Genomic DNA, 21,795 nt, shown 5'->3' with positions numbered 1-21,795 from the left:
TTAACTGAATATCAGCGCACGTGTGGGGGAAACGGCTTTCTGTCCCTTCTGGCTCTCCCCCCGTCTCTCTGTCTCTCTCTGTCCCCCCTGTCCCTCTCCCCCCGTCCTCTGCCTCCCCTGTCTCTCTGTCCCCCTGTCCCTCTCCCCCCGTCCCTCTCCCCCCTGTCTCTCTGTCCCCCCTGTCCCTCTCCCCCCGTCCCTCTGCCTCCCCTGTCTCTCTGTCCCCATGTCCTTCTGTCCCCCCTGTCCATCTGTCCCCCCTGTCCCTCTCCCCCCGTCCCTCTGCCTCCCCTGTCTCTCTGTCCCTCTCTTTGTCCCCTTGTCCCCATGTCCCTCTCTCTGTCCCCCCTGTCCCTCTCCCCCCGTCCCTCTGCCTCCCCTGTCTCTCTGTCCCTCTCTCTGTCCCCTTGTCCCCATGTCCCTCTCTCTGTCCCCACTGACCAGGTCCACATATGTGGGAAGGCAGAGCCCCCCTGGAGGAGTTCAGGGGGGGGTTGTGGGCCCTATGTGAGCAATAGTGGGTTCGGTCCCTTGCTCAAGGGTCCGCCAGCAGTGTCTGAAGGTGTTCTGGCACCGTCCATGGTTTGTTCACAGACCCTCCAGGTCTCAGTCCAGCCCCCAACAGACCGAGCTGGCACCCCCCCAGGAGGGCTGAAGCCTCATGGACCTGGGACGTGCTGACACCTGCACCAGCGTTCCCGACACCCCCTCCAGCATGCGTGAGCGCGCCCCCCGTCCCGGTGCTGGACTCACCAAAGCTTTCAGCTGGGTTGTTGTTTCCTGTGTGAACAGAGGCCATTAGTCCTCAGCCTGACCCACATCGGACAGAGGAAGAATCTCGACCTTTGTGTTCGCTCGCTTCGCCTCCGGCGACCGAAGGCGAAGACATTTCAGAAACAAAGATTTACGTGGAGCAGCGTGAAGCCACCCAACAGCTTCAGTGTTGGTGCTGGACTCTGAGCCGCCACAAACAGCTGTGAGGAGCTTCAGGTGTTCCGATCACGTGACTCCCCTGAGCTGCGTTAGCATGTTAGCATGTTAGCGTGTTTCACCAGCAGCTGCTTATTTGCATGTTGACACAAACATGGAATCAACTGATCACATGACAGCAGCCAAGACAACCTGCTCAAGTCCCAACCAGCACCAGAATGGAGAAGACTTGAGGGGGTGTAAGAGACCTGCTGGTGACCTGGTCGTTGGTTCTGGACCGGCTGGTCTCAGTGGTTCTGAAGCTGCTGTTCTACTGGGATTTTCACCCACAACCATCAGCAGCGTTTCCAGAGAAGGTCTAATCAGACCGTCAGAGCAACCACTCCGACCTGCTCAGGTAGGCTCGCTCCAGATCAGGCGCCCCGTTACCGGGACAACGAGTCTGGACAAGTTCTGTGATGGTGGGAGGAGAAGAGTGACTGTGATCAGCCTGGAGGAGAGAGGAAGCTGTCCACCAGCATCCAGCAGAGCTACACAGCATTAGTGACACACCAACACACACACCGCACACACACACGCACGCACACAGACACACACACACGCACTCACAGACACACACACACGCACAGACACACCAACACACACACACGCACAGACACACCAACACAACACACGCACACCAGAACACCACACACACGCACAGACACATACACACGCACACGCACAGACACACACACACACACACGCAACGACACACACACACGCACAGACACACACAGACACACACACACCCCAACACACACACGCACAGACACACACCCACACACACACGCACAGACAACACACACGCACAGACACACCAACACACACACACACACAGACACACACACACACACCAACACACACACACACGCACACACACCAACACACACACGCATACACACGCACACACACATGCACGCACACACACACACACACACACGCAACATCTGAAAAACTTAACATCAACGTCTCTGCAGAAATCGTGACCTCGTTACTGACTGAACACACAGAGCTGCATTTCATGGAGGGACTATTTTCTTTAGGTATCAGCGCTCTTGTGGATGAACACATTTGTGGATGGAGACACAGCGGTGGAGATGAGGCAGAGACAGAACGTCAGCTTGTTCCTTCCATTGTTCCTCTGCTGTAAATAATCCCTCTGGGTGTCTGCTCTTCAATAAAGTTCATCGCTCACCGTCCGCCAACGGTACTGCCGCCGCTACGGGTGGGGGAGGGGCTCGGGGGGGGGGGCTCGGGGGGGGGGGGGGGGGGGTCTGGGGGGAGGGGCTATCACCAACAGCCAAATACACAAATGGATGGGAGACAGGGGGGAGAGGGGAGGAGGGAGAGGAGAGTGGGGGAGGGATGGGAGAAAGGGGAGAGGGGGAGGGAGGGGAGAGAGAGGGGGGAGGGGAGAGTGGGGGAGGGAGCATGAGAGGGGGGGAGGGAGATGGGGAGGAGAGAGGGGGGTGAGGGGGGAGAAAGGGGAGGTGAGAGGCGGCGGGGGGAGGGGGAGTGAGAGGAGAGAGAGGAGAGAGGGGGGAGGAGAGAGGAGGAGGGATGGGAGAGAGGCGGAGAGAGGGGGAGGGTGGAGGGGGGACGAGAGGGGAGGTGATGGGAGAGAGGGGGAAGGATGGGAGAGGGGGGGATGGGAGAGAGGGGGAGGGAGGGGAGGGGGGGAGGGATGGGATGAGAGGGGAGAGGGAGGGAGGGGAGAGAGGGGGGAAAGGATGGGAGGAGAGGGGGGGATGGGAGAGAGGGGGAGGGATGGGGGGGAGAGTGGGGGAGGGATGGAGAGGGGGGAGAGGGGGATGGAATGGGGGAGGGGAGGGAGGAGAGAGGGGGAGGGATGGGAGAGAGGGGGAGAGTGGGGGAGGGATGGGAGAGAGAGGGGGGAGGGATGGGAGAGCGGGGGTGGGGGAGTTAGAGGAGAGAGAGGAGAGAGGGGGAGAGGGGGGAGGAGGGGGAGGGATAGGGGGAGGGATGGGAGAGATGAGGCGGGGGGGAGTGGAGCTTGGGGGTGGGGGAGTTAGAGGAGAGAGAGGAGAAGAGGGGGAGAGAGGAGGAGGGAGGGGAGAGAGGGGGAGGGATGGGAGAGAGGGGGAAGGATGGGAGAGGGGGGGCGGGATGGGACGAGAGGGGGGGAGGGATGGGAGAGGGGGAGGGAGGGGAGAGAGGGGAGGGGGGATGGGATGGGGGAGAGAGGGGGAGGGATGGGAGAGAGGGGGAGAGTGGGGGAGGGATGAGAGAGAGGGGGAGGGATGGGAGAGAGAGGGGGAGAGGGGGGAGGAGTTAGAGGAGAGAGAGGAGAGAGGGGGAGAGGGGGAGGGAGGGGGAGGGATGGGAGAGAGGGGTGGGGGGGGGGGGAGTTAGAGGAGAGAGAGGAGAGAGGGGGAGAAGAGGAGGGATGAGAGAGAGGAGAGAGGGGGGAGGGGGGGGGGAGGGAGGGGGAGGGATGGGAGGGGGAGGGGGGAGGCGCCTGTCCTCCGTCCCTGCTGGTTCAGGTTCCCACTCAGGCGACTCCCCTGATCAAAGTGTGTTTTGTGGCTCCTCTGTATCTGCAAATGTCACAACAATTAGTGACGGTCGTCCCCGGCGACAGCAGCAGCAACGTGGGTCAGACAACAATGGTGAGCTGGCACCAACAATGGTGAGCTGGCACCAACAATGGTGAGCTGGTCCAGGAGGGATGATCCCATCAGAGCCAAGGAGGAGGAGTGTGCTCCTCAGCTGTGTTCTCCCTAATGACCCGGCCCACACAGACCCTCAATCCCTCACAATAAAGCTGCCGCACAGGTGGACCAGTGTCCCGTCCACCTGAGCAACACCACCGGACAGGTGGACCAGTGTCCCGTCCACATGAGCAACACCGCCACACAGGTGGACCAGTGGTCCCGTCACCTGGAGCAACACCGCCGGACAGGTGGACCAGTGTCCCGTCCTAACACAGTCAGAAGAACATTCAGACATGAATGGAGGACCAGCTGTCTCCATCCTTCTTGTCCTGTCCAACACAACCTGTTTGGTTCTATGGACGCGTCCATATGTGGCCAGGAAGGAAACAGACGCATCAGCAGATGGGTCACCAGAACCAGAACCCAGAAGAACTCTCGATGACTCCTGAGTGGCGAGAATGAAAACATGAGCGATAATGTTAACAAACACACGCACGCACGCACGCACACACGCGCGCGGATGACAGTAACGAAACCTTGAATTCACCACGTTCAGCTGTGGACCGAACCTCATAAATTGGGTCGAACTGACTCGGATGTGATGACGCGGTCAGTTGGCCCGCCGAACCGAACGCCGATCAGGTGGACCGAATCTGACTCAGCTGCTCATTTATAAGACGTATTCTGCTCCACCGAACCACCACGGCCATCATCATCGTCATCTTCCACACGACGCGCAACGCGGGTGCACGCGCGGCCCTCAGGTGAGGGTTCCGTTCCCATCGAAGCAGGTGTGTCACACTTTTCTCACTTTGCGCCTTTTTCCTTTGAAACCGTGAATCGCGGCGCACTTTTACGCGTTAAACTGTTGAACGAGGCTGAATATCTTTGTGTTTCACGCACCAGCGTGTGCGTGCGTGTGCGTGCGCGCGTGTTAATAGTCAAAGCAACGCACTCCGGATCCGTGAAAACCGGCAGATTCCAGCCCGTCAGAGCTGCGCCGTGACGGCTGAAGCGGAGCCGCAGCGGCGAAGCGACCACCGGGCAACAGCACACAAACAAGCGGGAAAAGCTCACCACATCCCGCAGAGGAGTCCTTACGGGCGGGAGAGCTGCCGGATGAAGGGATGCGGCTGGAGTCGGTCCTCGGTGCGCCTCCTCCCGGGGCTTTGCTGCCGCCTCCGCCTCCGGAGGCGCGTGACCGAGAGCGCGCCGTGCACGAGAGAGCGAGTGTGTGTGTGTGCGCGGCAGGAAGTTAACCTGCTAATGATTGATAGCTCATGAGGATGCGTCTCTTATCGCGAAGGCTTGAGAGCTTTTAGAAACATTTGAAGAAATATTTCATTAATACTGAACGTGTCAAAAATTTCAACAGAATTCTTAAGTAATTTAAGTTTTAGTGTCACTAAGATAATAAAAGTGTCCCTGGATGAAACCTATTACATCTGCACTGAAGAACCACGCTAGCATGACGACGAGTTACCTTTATTTACACAGCGTCTGTTAGGACCGAGGACGGGTTGGAAAGGAGGAGAGGGACAGAGCCACCATGCTCAGGGGTCAGAGGTCATCCTGCATGAACATGCCGTCAGAAAGAGAGAGAAGACTGCAGGAGGAGATCCGTAAACAGGACGGGGTTCCTGAAGGCTCTGCTGGTCACAGCCGGTCCTGGGGGGTCGGCCAGGTCGTGCTCACAAAGTGAACTTGGTCTTTGTCTCACGCCATTTGAGATAACTCGTTACAGGGTCAAGAAAGTGTGAAACTGCTGCCAAACTTAAGGAAATCTCACAGAACTGGGGAACACGGCTACGATGCTACGATGCTACGTTAGCAAATGCTGCTGCTGAGCTGAAAGAGGTGACACATTTCTGCATCTTCCAGGGGAAGAAGCCGCTAAAGACAGTAACACGTTTGTCTTCACCAATGACCAGAGGAACAAAGTAGTTCAAGCAGGAGACGACAGAGCCCAGGAAAAACGTGCACTCCATCAGACAGTGTTTTCCACCTGTGCACGATGCCCATCTGACAGAGCTAAACAACAAAGAGAAAGGTGAGGAGTTTGGTGACCTGTGTGACTTGCTACAAAGACAACAAAATGAAAGTTCTGCACGGTTAATTAGCATAATAACAGCTAACAACAAATAAGGTGGCACAAAAGAAAGAGCAATCAGAGAGAGCAACTGATCAATCAGAGAGAGCAACTGATCGATCAGAGAGAGAGCAATGATCGATCAGAGAGAGCAACTGATCGATCAGAGAGAGGACTGATCGATCAAAGAGAGGACTGATCGATCAAAGAGAGCAACTGATCGATCAGAGAGAGCAACTGATCAATCAGAGAGAGCAACTGATCAATCAGAGAGAGCAACTGATCGATCAAAGAGAGCAACTGATCGATCAAAGAGAGCGACTGATCAAAGAGAGGACTGATCGATCAAAGAGAGCGACTGATCAAAGAGAGGACTGATCGATCAAAGAGAGGACTGATCAATCAGAGAGAGAGGATTGATCGATCAAAGAGAGGACTGATCAAAGAGAGGACTGATCGATCAAAGAGAGGACTGATCGATCAAAGAGAGGACTGATCAATCAGAGAGAGGACTGATCGATCAAAGAGAGGACTGATCAAAGAGAGGACTGATCGATCAAAGAGAGGACTGATCGATCAAAGAGAGGACTGATCAATCAGAGAGAGGACTGATCGATCAAAGAGAGCGACTGATCAAGAGAGAGGACTGATCATCAGAGAGAGCGACTGATCAATCAGAGAGAGGACTGATCTCATCCTGACCAGCTGGCCCATGGAGAAGGTCGCCCTCACCTCTCACATCACCCTGGAGACGCTTCCTCTCAATGTACCTGAAATGATGAAGTCCTGACATTGTCAATCCTGTGGTGATCCTCCAGCGGAGGGCTGTCACCTGCCTGATGGCCGGGGGGGGGGGGGGGGGTCACTCACCTGGAGGGAAGGGCAGCGTGTTACACAGGTGTGGCTGTAGCATGTTGGGGGGGGGGGGGGTCACTCACTGGAGGGAAGGGCAGCTGTGTTACACAGCTGTGGCTGTAGCATGTTGGGGGGGTCACTCACCTGGAGGGAAGGGCAGCTGTGTTACACAGCTGTGCTGTAGCATGTTGGGGGGGGGTCACTCACTGGAGGGAAGGGCAGCTGTGTTACACAGCTGTGGCTGTAGCATGTTGGGGGGGGGTCACTCACCTGGAGGGAAGGGCAGCTGTGTTACACAGCTGTGGCTGTAGCATGTTGGGGGGGGGTCACTCACCTGGAGGGAAGGGCAGCTGTGTTACACAGCTGTGGCTGTAGCATGTTGGGGGGGGTCACTCACCTGGAGGGAAGGGCAGCTGTGTTACACAGGTGTGGCTGTAGCATGTTGGGGGGGGGTCACTCACCTGGAGGGAAGGGCAGCTGTGTTACACAGCTGTGGCTGTAGCATGTTGGGGGGGGTCACTCACCTGGAGGGAAGGGCAGCTGTGTTACACAGCTGTGGCTTGTAGCATGTTGGGGGGGGGTCACTCACCTGGAGGGAAGGGCAGCTGTGTTACACAGCTGTGGCTGTAGCATGTTGGGGGGGGTCACGGGGGGGTCATCACCTGGAGGGAAGGGCAGCTGTGTACACAGCTGCTGTAGCATGTTAGCATGTTGGGGGGGGGTCACTCACCTGGAGGGAAGGGCAGCTGTGTTACACAGGTGTGGTGTGCTGTAGCATGTTGGGGGGGGGTCACTCACCTGGAGGGAGGGAAGGGCAGCTGTGTTACACAGGTGTGGCTGTAGCATGTTGCTAGTTAAGGGGACTCCAGTGGGGAAGTGTGTCAACAGGTGTTTCACAATCATGGGTGGAGGACATAAACGAGTGCAACAGTAGTAACACGCCTTCCACCAGAGGCTGCTCAAGCTTTTGGTACCTTAAAATCCACAGCAAACACTCTGTTCTGGAGGATATAACATCAAAGATACAACAAAGAAATATTTTCAGTTTAGTGGAGCTGAAGTTAAAGTTTTATAAAGAAACAGCGCCACCTACAGAGTGATTAATGTGCAGGCAAAACGCTGCGTTGGACTGATAAAGGTAGCTATTTCATCTAGAAGCTGCTTCACGTCTCAGTCACCACCGTCTGCTTGTGTCACACCTGCGTTCACCTCATCCTTCGGTGGTTTCCTCCGTCACAAGTTTGAGTTTCTGCTCGTTTCATGTCCGATGATCCTGAAGAGAAATGGAGGAGGAAGCAGATGAAGAAGACAACGATGAAGATGCTGACAGAGGGTGGTGGACTCCACCATGTATTTATTCTTTATCTTGAGGAAGTGACCTTCATCTTAAAGTCTTCTTCACGGTCGAACTCTTAGGCGCCCCCTGCTGGTGAGCCAGTGGACAGCAAGTGTTAAAGAAAACAAGAAAAATGCAACAAAACCCAGAACCGCGTAATTTCACCGGGATAAAAAGTGTTAAACGCGGGTTATTTTGGGATTAAATGCCCCTAAAATGTGACAGCAGTTTTTCATCGGTGTTTTTAACTGACTAAACTTTTTAATGATATGCAGCCGCGGCAGCAAAGGTTCCCGGGGATTTCCGGGGTGGGCGGAGCAAAGATTGAGGAAGTGCCGTACTCTGGATAAAAGCTGTGCGCGTGAGAGGCCCCAGCAGGAAGCGTCTCGTGCGGCGGCCATGCCCGACGCCGTGCTGGTGGATCTGGCTCACGCCTGCAGCCTGACGTGCGCCGGCGCGTGCCAGCTGGAGGACCTCGCTGCGAGCGCACGCGTGTTCTTCCTGTGCGGGAAACGTTCACGCGACTCGTACGGCTTCCTGGAAGGCCGCGCGCACATCCTGGACCACGGCTCCACCGTGGAGTGTTTGTACCGGTTCAAACAGTTCTGGACGACTTGGACCTTTGTTCGGTCCGGGTCCTGACGACCGCACGCGGCAAACCGGTGCTGTTGGCCTATCAGAAACAGTTATTCACGGACGTGTACAGCTTTGAGTACCAGGTGAGGTCCGAGGAGGGGCTCAGCTGTCCCTCCTGTGGAGGCTCCGCCCACACGGACTCACCTGGTGACGATGAACAGGCAGCGGAAGTGTCCGCCTTCCTGCAGAGACTTCCTGCCATGAAAGGGAACATCAGAGTGCTCCAGTCCACAATGATCCCAGGTGAGCAGCGCCATCTGGACCTAGGTCACACAACATCTGTAGCACCAACACACACACACACACACACACACATCTGTAGCACCAACACACACACACACATCTGTAGCACCAACACACACACATCTGTAGCACCAACACACACACATCTGTAGCACCAACACACACACACACATCTGCACCTGCAGCACCAACACACACACATCTGCACCTGCAGCACCAACACACACACACACACACAACATCTGCACCTGCAGCACCAGCACACACACACACACAACATCTGCACCTGCAGCACCAACACACACACATCTGCACCTGCAGCACCAGCACACACACACACACAACATCTGCACCTGCAGCACCAATACACACACACACACAATCTGCACCTGCAGCACCAACACACACACACACACCACATCTGCAGCACCAACGCACACACACATCTGCAGCACCAACACACACACACATCTGCATCTGCAGCACCAACACACACACATCTGCAGCACCAACACACACACCACACACATCTGCACCTGCAGCACCAACACACACACACACACATCTGCACCTGCAGCACCAACACCACACACACACACACACACCACATCTGCAGCACCAACGCACACACACACATCTGCAGCACCAACACACACACACACACCTGCAGCACCAACACACACACACACACACACCTGCAGCACACACACACACACACACCTGCAGCGCACACACACACACACACACACACCAGGTGAAGGGGCCCGGGGACCTGACGCTTGGTCTGTGCTGCAGACTCCTTCGGCCATGGCTTCAGTACCCGTGCAGGGGGCGTGTCCTCCATCCCCACGCTCTCCGCCCTGAACCTGTTCAGCAGCGGGAAGCGGCGGGACCCGGTCTCCGTGGTGCAGGAGAACCAGCGGCGCCTGGCCCTCCACGCCGGCTTCCATCCTCGACCGCTGCGCTTGGTCAAGGTCAGTCCTCTCACCAGGTGGTTGGACGTCCTCGCCAGGCCAGGACGTTTCCTGCCTCCTGATAAACTGAGCTCCAGGTTCCCCACAGGTGAACCACGGTCGTGACGTTTGGGCTCTGGGAACAGTGGAGCCGGACAGGTATGATGCCATGGTGACGGATCGGACCGGGGTGGTTCTTGCTGCCCCGGGAGCAGACTGCATGCCCATCCTGTTTGTTGACCCCAGGTCAAAGGTCATCGCAGTCGCTCACGCAGGTGCCTCACACGCTTCTGAAAAGTGATGGTAGAAAACCTCCACACGGGTTTGGTGATTTTCAACAACTCTTCCTCAGGCTGGAAAGGCACCCTGCTGGGCGTTGCCATGGCAACGGTAACGACCATGGTCACAAAGTTTGGTTGCCACGTTGACAACATCCTGGTGGTGGTGGGACCTTCGGTTGGGGTGTGTTGTTTCAAGCTGGACCGGGACCAGGTCCTGGACTTCAGTCGCATTCATCCAGACTGTGTCCCCGATCCAGAGTCCCCGAGACCGCACGTCAACATTCGGCTTGCCAACAGGTGCAACACAGTAGGGTGCAGACGCAGCACCAGCGTCAGTAGCGTTGATGTGATGCCACGCCCACTGACCCGCCCACTGACCCACCCACGTCCCCCCTGCAGAGTCCTGCTGGAGCGAGGCGGCGTCCTGCCGGGACACATCCACGATGACCTGGTGACGGACCGCCCCTGCGTCACCCCCTGCACTTCCTGTCACACAGACTTCTTCTCCCACGTCAGAGACGGACCCAGGTTTGGCACCCAGCTGGGCTTCCTGTGGATCCGAGACGGAACCCCGTGACAGGTTTGGACTCCAGTGATCCGCAGGTGGAAACCAGCTTTAACTGGCTTTACACCAAGGTGAGACGTGAACTCATGTTTGCTGCTGTTGTGGTTCCAGCCCAGCGGAGGGCGCCGGCAGCAGCTGTTCACGAGCACTTCAGGCGCAGCAGCAGCTGTGGGAAAAACGGCCGCTGCGTTTGTGTGGAATCTGCCGACACGCCAGAAGAACTTCAGAGGACGTGAAAGAGGAAATCAATCAGATTGGTTCAAAAAATCTATAATTTAAAAGTTGCTCTTTTGGCGTTGCGTCTTTTTCCATGTTTGAACTACAGCAGCAGGATCAAAGGATCCGTCATAACATTTGCTTTTGCCAACGACCTTCACAGTAAAAGACAAAGCTGACGAGTTCATATCAGAGAATTCACAGATCAATCAACAAATCTGGTGGTCACGTGACTGTCAGGGGTGGAACAGGAGCCACGGGTACTCTCTCAGCCCCAGAGTTTCAGAATAAAAGCACACGTTCATCTCGCCAGAATAAAAGCTGCTCACAGGGTCTAAACATCTACAGCACAGATTTAAAGAGAACGTCAGAGTTAGAGAAGCCACAGGAACGCTGCCAGTCCACTTCCTGTCGCGGGTCGTGCTCTTGGTAAAACACCAGCAGACTCGTTTGTGACCGGAGCTGGACCTGGACCAGGACCAGGACCAGGAGCTGGAGCTGCAGCAGGACCAGGAGCTGGAGCAGGACCAGGAGCTGGAGCAGGAGCTGGAGCAGGAGCTGGAGCAGGACCAGGAGCTGGAGCTGCAGCAGGACCAGGAGCTAGAGCAGGACCAGGAGCTGGAGCAGGACCAGGAGCTGGAGCAGGAGCTGGAGCTGCAGCAGGACCAGGACCAGGACAGCAGATCAGCAGCAGCTGCAGAGCAGCAGGGCAGCCAGCAGGGGGAGCAGGCTGAGCACAGGTGCCGGAGAACCGGAACATGGATCTGCAACACAGAGTTTCATCAGCGGCGCCGGCTCACGTGCGACAGAGACTCAGAAGTGGGCCAACACTGACCAATGGGGTTCCTCCTGGACGCATTAATGGTTGGAAGCTGGTGGGGGAGGGGGCAGCCATCACAGAAATCATGGCAGGCAGGACAGAGCAAGACGCCGTTGTACACCCAATCGTGGACGCGCACGCTGACGCTCAGCGGCTGACCCTCGTGCACGCAGAGGAAGGAGCGGTCCTGAACAAACACCACCAGGCCCTGACCCGAACATGACACCTGCAGAAAAGGCTCTGGGTAAGTGTGGAGGGAGGGGCGCGGATGCTAACTGCTAGCATTAGCAGGACCTTGTAGCAACCAGACCCCCAGTCAGGATACGTCATCTTCCTGGTGCACTGCTCCATGACGAACGCCGACCTCTGGTACAAACACACCGAGTCCGGCCCGTACTGCTCCGCCCCGTAGTTCCTCCACTGGTCTGAGCACGCACACGCACACGCACACGCACGGTGCATCACTATTCCGGGCAGAAAAGCCACGCAGGCCTCCGATTGGTGGGCTGATCCTCACCTGGTTGGTTCTCCGGCAGCCTGCAGAAGGAGCTCCTCTGGAACTCTCCGCTCAGGTGCCAGCTGAACTCCTGGCTGAACGGGCAGAAATCTGCGATCTCCACCGCTCCACCAAAGAACGGCAGCTGGCTGTCGGCCACATCTGGGATTCTATCAAAGTACTGCGCACGTGCACGTGCACGCACACACACACATGAGCAGAGAGCAGCGGGATCACCTCAGAGGAAACGTGCTCATCACAGGAACCATGCTGGTTCTGTACCTGGAACTGTGGCGGCAGCTGCTCAGGAAACTTCTGCAGGTTACAGACGGCGACGGCCAGCTGGTCATGTCGGCAGGTGAGCTGCAGCGGCGAGGCGCGCACGGTGTCGCAGTAGGGAGCCACGGCACGCCGCCTGGAACCACACACACGGTCACGTGACCGGACACGCTGCACGGTCACGTGAAGACACGCTGCACGGTCACGTGACCGGACACGCTGCACGGTCACGTGAAGACACGCTGCACGGTCACGTGACCGGACACGCTGCACGGTCACGTGACCAGACACGCTGCACGGTCACGGTCACATGACCGGACACGCTGCACGGTCACATGACCAAACACGCTGCACGCTGCACGGTCACATGAAGACACGGTGCACGGTCACATGACCGGACACGCTGCACGGTCACATGAAGACACGCTGCACAGTCACATGACCGGACACGCTGCACGGTCACATGACCAACACGCTGCACGCTGCACGGTCACATGACCAGACACGCTGCACATCAACAGGTGGGGGGCCGGGCTGTGACCTCTGGCGCTGCTGGTCCATCCAGAACTTGCAGCTCTTCATGACAAAGTCGCAGCCGAGGCGGCGGCCCCAGTCCAGCCTTTGGGCCAGGCTGTAGTTGGCACGGTACCAGCCGCTGTCCTCCATGATGGCCAGCGTGAGGCGGGAAAAGACCCGGTTCTGTGTGTGGGAGCCCGTCATGGCCTCGTTCTGTGAGAGGAACAGCTCGTGAGGAGGAGGAGGAGGAGGGTGAGGAGGTGGCAGCAGCCGACCAGGGACCTCACCTCCAGCAGCCTCTTCTCCCAGTGGTTGAGCTCCGTCCCCGTCCCACCCTGGTTCTCCAGCTCCATCCCCTCCAGGATGGGGCAGTTAAAGTGCCTTCTGGCCTCCTCCTGGAAGAAAAAAGGAGCAAAATATACTGATCAGAAATAAGATGAATGAATGAATGTGTGAAACAAGATCAGGTCACATGTGTCGACCAGTATTGATGTGGGACCGTTGGTGTCTGGTCCAGATCAGCTCCACGTGTCTGAGTGTGTGTGTGTGTGTGTGTGTGCGTGTGTGTTACCACAACACGAGGGGTGACAAGGACATGGACATGATGTCGGACCATCTGTCCACCTCTGACGTCCCACAGTCTGCTGACCCTCTTGATGACCGCTTCACTCCACTGGTACAAACCGAGACTGACACAGACACACACACACACGCACACACACACACAATAACCAACAATCCACAGAAAAGTCCAGTCCTGGTGCTGGTTCTGACTCTCACGTGTCATTAAAAGCTGGCAGCCCACTGGCGAAGCGAGGAGTCAGAGGTTTTCCCTCATCGTCGTGATAGAAGGCGAACAGGCCTGCTGAGAAGCCCTGTGGACACAGCAGAAACGGCAGGGTTGGACCTGCACATCTGGACCTGCACATCTGGACCGTTGCTGCATCCTGAGGATGCTGAAAGACTGGCGGGTTCTGACCAGAGCGTGGATGATCTCATGTTTGACTGTGGAGAGCATCCCTTCAAACTCCTGAGGCTGAGAGGAGATCATCGCTGGACACAGGTTAGCATAGCCCGCTATAGGCCTGAGGAGCACACGCACGCACACACACACACACACACACACACGTTCATACTCTGAGAACTGATGTTTCTTCTAGAAGCTAGAAGTTCATCTAAAACATCTCCTCATCTGCTAACCCTAACCCTAACCTAACCTAATCGTGACCTAACCCTAACTCTAACCCTCACCTAACCCTGACCTAACCCTAACCTAACCTAACCTGACCTAACCCTAACCCTAACCTTACCCTAACCTAACTCTAACCCTAACCCTGACCTAACCCTAACCCTAACCTAACCCAACCCTAACCCTAACCTAACCCTAACCTAACTCTAACCCTAACCCTGACCTAACCCTAACCCTAACCTAACCCTAACCTAACTCTAACCCTAACCTAACCCTAACCCAACCCTAACCTAACCCTGCTGCTGGAGAAGAGCGTCACACTGGCTATACACCAACGCTGATGACCACGTTTGCTCCGCCCACCTGTCCAGCTCCGCCTCCAGCTGGCAGTAAGCGGCGTAGGCCACGATATTCTCCTGCCCACAGCGCTCGGTGGTGAGGCCGCTCACATAAAGCACAAAGTCAGCGCCCTCCACCCCCGGACCATCGGGGGGGCCCGAGGGCCCACAAGACTTCCCCGATTCACTGCAAACTTTGCATTGCTGGAGAGAAAAGACACACACGGTTCAGGAGGCTATCGTTGCTAACATACAGTACACAGCTAGCATGCTTCAGCAACAGCTTTGCTATGTCATTAGCATTTCCAGACCTGGAGGTGGTGCTGTGGGACAACGACGGGACCACATCGGGTCACGGCCGTGCAGGCGTCCTGGCAGTAGCGATGGGGGTCACCTCGCTTCCTCAGGTACTGGTTGGTTGCACATTGTCTGAGTCAGAGATCATTTTTCAGGTGAGCATTTCTGTGTGGGCCCGAGCAGAACTTCACACCAGGACAGGTGGGGTACCTGCTGAGCCGCACAGGTCCAGCTCTGTGTCGAACACTGAAGGCCCGCTGCAGGTAATCGATGGCCTGAGGAAACAACTTATCCTGGGAATGAATGAACGCGCGCACACACACACACACACACACACACACACACACACACACACACACACACGTTTCCCAACATTTCCCTTGATGTGTAGATGAGGAAAGCTTTAGCAGAACAGATGTTCTCACCTTCACCAGCCTCCTCTGGTCTGCAGGAAGTCTGCAGGTAAGCAGAAAGTCATCTTCAACAACCTTCAGGTGACACCATCATGACCCCCCAGAACTTCACTCTTAATCAGGACTAATGAGGAAAGTGGTCTCAGATTAAGCCTTTACTGACCGATCAATGCTGTAATCGTAGATTATCTTTATCTTCAGTTGAAGATTGTTGGAGAAACTTCTCTTGGTTAAACGTTCAGGCTTCAAATACACGTGATGGACAACCTAAAACACAGACAGATGACTCCTAATCAGAGCTAAGCCGGTCGGCATGGCAACAGGAAAAAAATATTTAGACAAAAAAAGACACAAAATAAGTAAAGTGAGCAGAAATTCTGGAGGGAAAACTAATAAAAATAACAGATCACTTTTTGAGAAAAGCACAGACTATTGTGAAAAGATAATCTTAATTCTATGAAAGTAAAAATGCTAAAATGTTTCCACTGGGTCTTTATCTGCTCAAACAGCAACAATAAACGCTTTTATTATGAAAGTTAGCTCCCGGAAGTGTTAGTACAGCCTGTTGCCAGGGAAACTAGGCTAAGATGAAATCACTAAAAACTAGACGAAGTTCGTTAAATATATTTAGCATTTCTGCTTAAAAACGATTCAAAGACGCTAAACAGCAGAAGGTTGCAGGCTCGTGACGTCACAGCTAGCGTTAGCCGCGACTGAGCTAACGGAGATTAATGGAAACCTGCTGTGATATTATGTTGACGATAAGCGTGATTCTGCTCGGTAACTATGAGAATCCAGCAACACTTTAACTTTGAGCGAACTAAGTGGTTGTCACATTATTCCAGTAAAAAGATGCGCGAACTAGCCGGCGCAGCTAGCCTGCTAGCGCTGATCCGCAATCCGATCACAGTCCAGCCAACAGCACCCAGGCTTACCTCACTGGGAGACGGGACTCGGTGTTTGCACGCCCCGTGGCAGCTCACGGTCACGGCCAGGACGGAGAAGACGAGAGCAGGGCCGAGGAACCAGGACGCGGTGGACCTGCCATCATCGCTCAGCCTGGACTCCATCCTCGGAGCAGTGGAGCTCGGCAGCCCGACGCTCAACATCCCTGGGCCCGGTCCCCTCGATGTGCGTGCTATTCATCGCTTGCAGTTTGAATAAAATGTCTGTATGATCCAGAATAACGTTTCAATTAATAAGAGTAATAAAAAACAAAAAGAGGTGGTGAAAGGTACCCCGGTGTAACAGGTACGTCACCGCACACCCCGAAGATCGTCTGTGTCTGACAGATGAGCCACACATAAGCATTCGCACTCCAGAGGAATGTACAAAGATCGTCTGGAAATCACGAGGAGTCACTCGACGCTGGACCCTGGAACAGTTAGAGAGGTCGAGCTCTTTTCCTCAGCAACCTGGTGGATGCAATACTGGCTAACTTGTATGGACCAGCTCTGGAGGAAAGGGCTCCGTGGGAGGGAGAGGAGCCTCTTCATGGACTACAGCCGAGGAACTGAACCAGATCGTAGTGGTCTGCTCCGAGTTCAACATCCCCAGTTTAGGGGTCTGGGTGGGCCTCTACTCATGGACCCAAAGACATAGCCTGCACACAGTAGACAGGAAAACAATATACAAGAACTGTGTGAAGGTTCTGAGCAGGAGGTCACTGACAGGCTGGTAGTCCGTGCTGGAGCTTGCTGTATAAGCCGCCCATGAAGAAAAGGGCTGGCGAGCCGCAGTGGAACATCTGTCATGGAGCCGTCTCCTCAAATGCTTTTATCTTCATAAGGAATCCTGCCGTGTCGAACCAGCGTCCGCTCTACTGCCTCGGCGAGACAGTCTTCCACGTATACAGTGAGACTGACGGTGTGTTTAAGTGTTTTTAATAGTTTTTAATCGTTTTAATGAAACATTTCCTATCAACTAGTTTATTTATGGGGCAGGGGACAATAAAAAATAACCCAAAAAATTTGCTTTGTGGTGAAGCCAAGAGGCAATTTACATGTCCAGGAAAAAAAGAGGACAAAGTGTCCAAGAGGCTGCCTCAGTGTGGCGCTGTAGTGTGCAGACTGAGTCCTGATGTCACCAAGATCAAGTGCATGTTGGACCTTTTCTTCAGGAGTGAGTGTGTTGCTGCTTTATTCATTTATTTAGTTCGGGTATTTTAGAACGACGACCCTGTGAAGTCAGAAAAGTCCTTTTCTTCTTTTTCGGTCATTGTCCTTCAGTTTCCTCTTGTCCAGCTTTGATCTTTATCTCTGGTGGCCTCTGCCCATCTACCCCAGACGTGTGGTGGGAACCCCACAGTTGCACCAGCAGACATGAAGAACTAACGCACCCTTGGGGTCAACCCTCATCAACCACCTCAACAACCACCTCACACACAAAACACACATTTTAGAAAAGATGTGATGTTCAATATTTTACTAAAATACATTTTTTACACATACTGACACACATAGAGCCACAATGAAGATGGCTGGTATAAAAGGTTTGGACCAGTTTCTGTGCTGGTTTTTTAGTTGTTTTGTATCTGGGACACAACAATCAGGATCATCTCGTGTGTGAGGAGATATGAAAATACTCATGTTCAGATCATCCTGACTTAGTGGAGACCAGCTCCGACTAGTCAGCCTCCGCCAGCAGGAGTTCAACGGGTTCAAGACCAAAGACGCCCACAGAGCTGCTCAGAATCAACAACATTCAAACAGGAAATGCAAACTCATCAGACGGTGGGACAAGTGGCCCAACTGACACTACAGAAGCCCAGTGCATCATGGGATACCTCAGTCTGAGCCTGAAGAGCCTCCGAGGACGAGGTGGTCATCTGGTCCTTCTCTGGTGTCTCAAGGTCCTTTTCTCGGTGAGCATCACCGCCGTGTCTCAGCTCCTCTTCCTCGTTCTGCAGGGCTTTGAAACGTTCCACCACACAGTGAGCTGTCAGCCGGGCCTCTGGATCGTGATCCCAGCACTCGATGATGGTGGAGCAGAAGATGCTCAGCCCCTGCAGGAACGTAGAGGTCAGACTCTCCACAGAGTCCTGCCTGCGGTGATGTTCAGGACCTGACCTTGTGTTGGCTCCACAGCGCAGGGATGTCTGGTCGTCCACGGTCCCGCAGCACCAGGTCCCTCATACTGTCCACACAGGGCTGCTCACACACCTGGGAACCAAAGGCCGGCTCGTAGCTCTTCACCTCTGTGGAGAAGGAAAGGACATCCCCACGTCTGGTTAGACAGATCAGAGATGGAACCCTCTGCTCCCTGACAGCTTCATCCCTTTCAGGGTCGTAGGGACGGTGCTGGATCCTATTCCAGCTGCATATGGGTGAAGGCAGGTCCACCCCTGGATGAGTGGCCAGCTCATCGCAGGACCCTATGTGAGCCATTGTGGGTCTGGTACGTTGCTCAAGGGCACCTCGGCACCGTTCACCAGGTCACCATCCCAGGAACCCTTTCAAATGTTTTGAATTTGAATTCTACGTAACTACCCTGTCCCCCATTGACCCCCCCAGGTCTCACCTCCGGTGGCTTGGCAACGTGATGCCATCTCCCATAACACCAGAGCCATGGAGTAAACATCCATCTGCTTGAAGGCTTCCAGGTCTTCCAGGTTCACCCTGGACTCCAGCACCTCAGGAGCCATGTAGCGAGCAGTTCCCACCTGGATGAGGTGATAGAGGTATCAATCAGAAGAACACCAATGTCGGGTGATGTGATGGAAGCGTGTCTCTGTGGGTGCTGTTCGTGGGTTCTAGTTCTGTTTTTAACCCCATCCTCCCCAGCAGAACTCTGCAGGTGGTCTGGAACACTGACACCGAAGGCCCCATGTAGGCTGGCGCCTGCACTCACCTGTCCGCTGTTTGCATAGTCGTCCACGGTGAGGGACACGTCCAACCGCAGCGCCAGACCAAAGTCACAGAGGGCGCACTCCGTCCTGCTCTTCATCACAATGTTGCTGCTCTTCAGGTCCCGGTGGGCAACTGGCACCTACGGCAACCAGCAGGTGAGAGAGCAGGAGTGAGGAAGGCGTCCCTTCAGGAGGGCTCTGCTGTCAGTAACACCAAACATCTACAGCTTCAACATGCTCTCCTGCTGGAGTTACACCTGCTCGTCCCTAACCCGAGACGCCGCAGAGTCTTTATAGTGCTGTCCCAAACCTAAGATGGTACCAAAGTGACGTACTGGATATATTCCATAATATTCCTTCAGTGTGACGCTTCCCAGGAGACAAATGCAGGTTGATAACGTCTCTCTTTACATTACTGACCTTTGGCAGGCCCTCCTGCGTTGTGTCACTATGGAGATGAGCCAAACCCTTTGCGATGCTTCCTGCCATGGCAACAAGCTCCTCCCAGCCTAAAATGTTGGCTGTGAGGAAGTCCTGCAGATTCCCAAGGCTGTGATAGGCCAGGATCAGCCAGTGCTGTGTGAGGGCGTGGCCAGGCGGCCCTCGTTCCTCGGCTGCATGGAAACGGACAATGTTGTCATGCACCATGTTTGGGTCGGAGAAGATGGAGCACTCGTTCCTCCAGGACGCGTACTCAACGGCCGGGAACACCTTCACCGCCACCGTCTCATGCGAGTTACTCCCTCCCTTCCCCCCCCGCAGGAGGCGTCCGGACCACACCTCTGCAAAGCGCCCTTTACCCACTAGGACCTCCAACTTGATGGGCAGCAACTCCTTCCCCTGACCGGGACAATCGGTCATGTTGTTGATGACATCACTATGAGAGTTCTTGGCTTGGGAAGCTTCCCTGTCAACACCACCTGTCAGGCTTCCTGCACACCCCCCCTCTCCTCCAGACAGACCCCCACAGGGAAGGTCAGAGGCCAGATACAGATCTGTGGTCTGTTTAGGAGTCCAGTCAGGCCGTGCAGGTGAATCTGGTTTGTCCAGGTGACGTGTGCGGTAGATGTAGAAGGCAACTGTGGCAGCAACAGCAACGAGAAGGGGGGGCACCAAACTGACCCCCACCACCGGGAGCACGTCTTTGCTTTGTAGCTTAGCAAATCCTGCAGGGAAAGAGAGCAAAGTGGGACATTCATTCAGTCATTCATTCATTCATTTACTCACTCCCTCACCCACCCACCCACTCACCCACCCACCCACCCACCCACTCACTCCCTCCCTCACCCACTCACTCACTCACTCACTCACTCACTCACTCACTCTCTCACTCACTCATTCACTCACCCACCCACTCACTCACCCACTCACTCACTCACCCACTCACTCACCCACCACTCACCCACCCACCCACTCACTCACTCATTCACTCACTCACTCACTCACTCACTCACTCACTCACTCACTCACTCACTCACTCACCCACCCACTCACCCACCCACTCACCCTCTCACTCACCCACTCCCCACTCACTCACTCACTCACTCACTCACTCACCTCACTCACTCACTCACCCACCCACTCACTCACCCACCCACTCACCCTCTCACTCACCCACCCCCCACTCACTCACCCCCCCACTCACCCCCCACCCACCCACTCACCCACCCACTCACTCACTCACCCACTCACTCACCCACTCCCCACTCACCCACTCACTCACTCACCCACCCACCCACTCACTCACTCACCACTCACCCACCCACTCACCCACTCACCCACTCACTCACTCCACTCACTCACTCACTCACCCACCCACTCACCCATTCACCCACTCACCCACCCACCCACCCACTCACCCACTCACTCACTCACTCACCCACCCACTCACCCACTCACCCACTCACCCACTCACCATTGGCCCCCTGGTCAAAGATGAGCCTGTCGTTGCACTCATGTTCACCCCTGCAGCCACAGACCATCATGGTGGCGCCCTCCGTGGGCTGTGACGTCATGTGACACTCCCTCGAGGTGAAGTTGAGCAGAAGAGCGGGGTTGACGCCCTCTAGCGGCAGAGTTGGGTCATGACACATCGTGTGGACGGTCATTGATTCGTTGGTCTTCCTCCTAGAAAAGCTCAGAGATCTTTAATTAGTGCTCGTAACTTAATGAGGGTTAATGATGCTGGTTGGTTCTCTCTGGACTCTCTGGACTCTCTGGACTCTCTGGACACTCTGGACACTCTGGACTCTCTGGACACTCTGGACACTCTGGACACTCTGGACACTCTGGACTCTCTTGACTCTCTTGACTCTCTTGACTCTCTGGACTCTCTGGACTCTCTGGACACTCTGGACTCTCTTGACTCTCTGGACACTCTGGACACTCTGACACTCTGCACTCCCTGCACTCCCTGGACTCTCTGGACACTCTGGACTCTCTGGACTCTCTTGACTCTCTGGACTCTCTGGACTCTCTGGACACTCTGGACTCTCTTGACTCTCTGGACACTCTGGACTCTCTGGACTCTCTGGACTCTCTTGACTCTCTGGACACTCTGCACTCCCTGCACTCCCTGGACTCTCTGGACTCTCTGGACTCTCTGGACACTCTGGACTCTCTGGACTCTCTGGACTCTCTGGGACACCTCTGGACTCTCTGGACTCTCTGGACTCTCTGGACACCCTGGACACTCTGGACACTCTGGACTCTCTTGACTCTCTGGACACTCTGGACTCTCTGGACTCTCTTGACACTCTGGACACTCTGGACTCTCTGG

General features: G+C 55.3%; 3 protein-coding genes and 1 long non-coding RNA gene across 4 annotated transcripts in view; 1 reads left to right on the top strand and 3 right to left on the bottom strand.

The window, feature by feature from the left end:
• Positions 1–7,443: 7,443 nt before the first annotated feature.
• Positions 7,444–8,409, bottom strand: LOC130529015 (uncharacterized). The gene is made up of 3 exons (XR_008951478.1): positions 8,269–8,409; positions 7,685–7,864; positions 7,444–7,592 (listed from the first exon to the last, which is right to left on the bottom strand). It is a non-coding gene; the product is annotated as an uncharacterized LOC130529015 (long non-coding RNA).
• lacc1 (laccase (multicopper oxidoreductase) domain containing 1) lies at positions 7,937–10,889 on the top strand. The gene is given in 7 exon segments (XM_057038894.1): positions 7,937–8,528; positions 8,531–8,806; positions 9,602–9,780; positions 9,869–10,034; positions 10,112–10,337; positions 10,440–10,643; positions 10,717–10,889. Coding segments are annotated over 6 exon segments (1,362 nt in total). The 5' UTR covers positions 7,937–8,191; the 3' UTR covers positions 10,618–10,643; positions 10,717–10,889.
• On the bottom strand, positions 10,860–16,635 carry lmln (leishmanolysin-like (metallopeptidase M8 family)). Its single transcript, XM_057038881.1, has 16 exons — positions 16,105–16,635; positions 15,333–15,436; positions 15,182–15,212; positions 14,967–15,049; positions 14,771–14,888; positions 14,485–14,663; positions 13,912–14,017; positions 13,713–13,807; positions 13,504–13,621; positions 13,220–13,327; positions 12,958–13,145; positions 12,420–12,552; positions 12,159–12,318; positions 11,936–12,066; positions 11,657–11,867; positions 10,860–11,585 (listed from the first exon to the last, which is right to left on the bottom strand). The coding sequence occupies exons 1-16, from the start codon at positions 16,276–16,278 to the stop codon at positions 11,506–11,508; spliced, it is 2,019 nt and encodes a 672-aa protein (XP_056894861.1). The 5' UTR covers positions 16,279–16,635; the 3' UTR covers positions 10,860–11,505.
• A 943-nt stretch (positions 16,636–17,578) lies between these two features.
• Positions 17,579–21,795, bottom strand: part of LOC130531213 (TGF-beta receptor type-2-like) — a gene marked incomplete at its 5' end in the record, with an annotated part of 6,441 nt that continues 2,224 nt past the window's right edge. Inside the window, 6 exons of the mRNA XM_057043104.1 lie at positions 17,579–18,173; positions 18,238–18,365; positions 18,689–18,830; positions 19,019–19,156; positions 19,437–20,182; positions 20,932–21,143. Coding sequence (XP_056899084.1) covers positions 17,895–18,173; positions 18,238–18,365; positions 18,689–18,830; positions 19,019–19,156; positions 19,437–20,182; positions 20,932–21,143 — 1,645 coding nt within the window. The remainder of the gene's footprint in view (positions 18,174–18,237; positions 18,366–18,688; positions 18,831–19,018; positions 19,157–19,436; positions 20,183–20,931; positions 21,144–21,795) is intronic.

Source organism: Takifugu flavidus, chromosome 1 (genome assembly GCF_003711565.1).
Source record: "Takifugu flavidus isolate HTHZ2018 chromosome 1, ASM371156v2, whole genome shotgun sequence".
Lineage (NCBI taxonomy): Eukaryota > Metazoa > Chordata > Actinopteri > Tetraodontiformes > Tetraodontidae > Takifugu > Takifugu flavidus.
Note: the sequence above shows the minus strand (reverse complement) of the source record. Positions and strands in the feature narration are given on the sequence as shown.

What these genes read in the sequence shown, in the direction of transcription:
- lmln (XM_057038881.1), bottom strand. Translation starts at nt 16,278, where the DNA reads ATGTTGAGCGTCGGGCTGCCGAGCTCCACTGCTCCGAGGATGGAGTCC. An exon ending in TACGATTACAGCATTGATCG is followed by an intron (nt 15,213 to 15,332) that starts GTCAGTAAAGGC and finishes GCTTACCTGCAG; the next exon opens with ACTTCCTGCAGACCAGAGGA. An exon ending in GCTGCCGGAGAACCAACCAG is followed by an intron (nt 12,067 to 12,158) that starts GTGAGGATCAGC and finishes GTGCGTGCTCAG; the next exon opens with ACCAGTGGAGGAACTACGGG.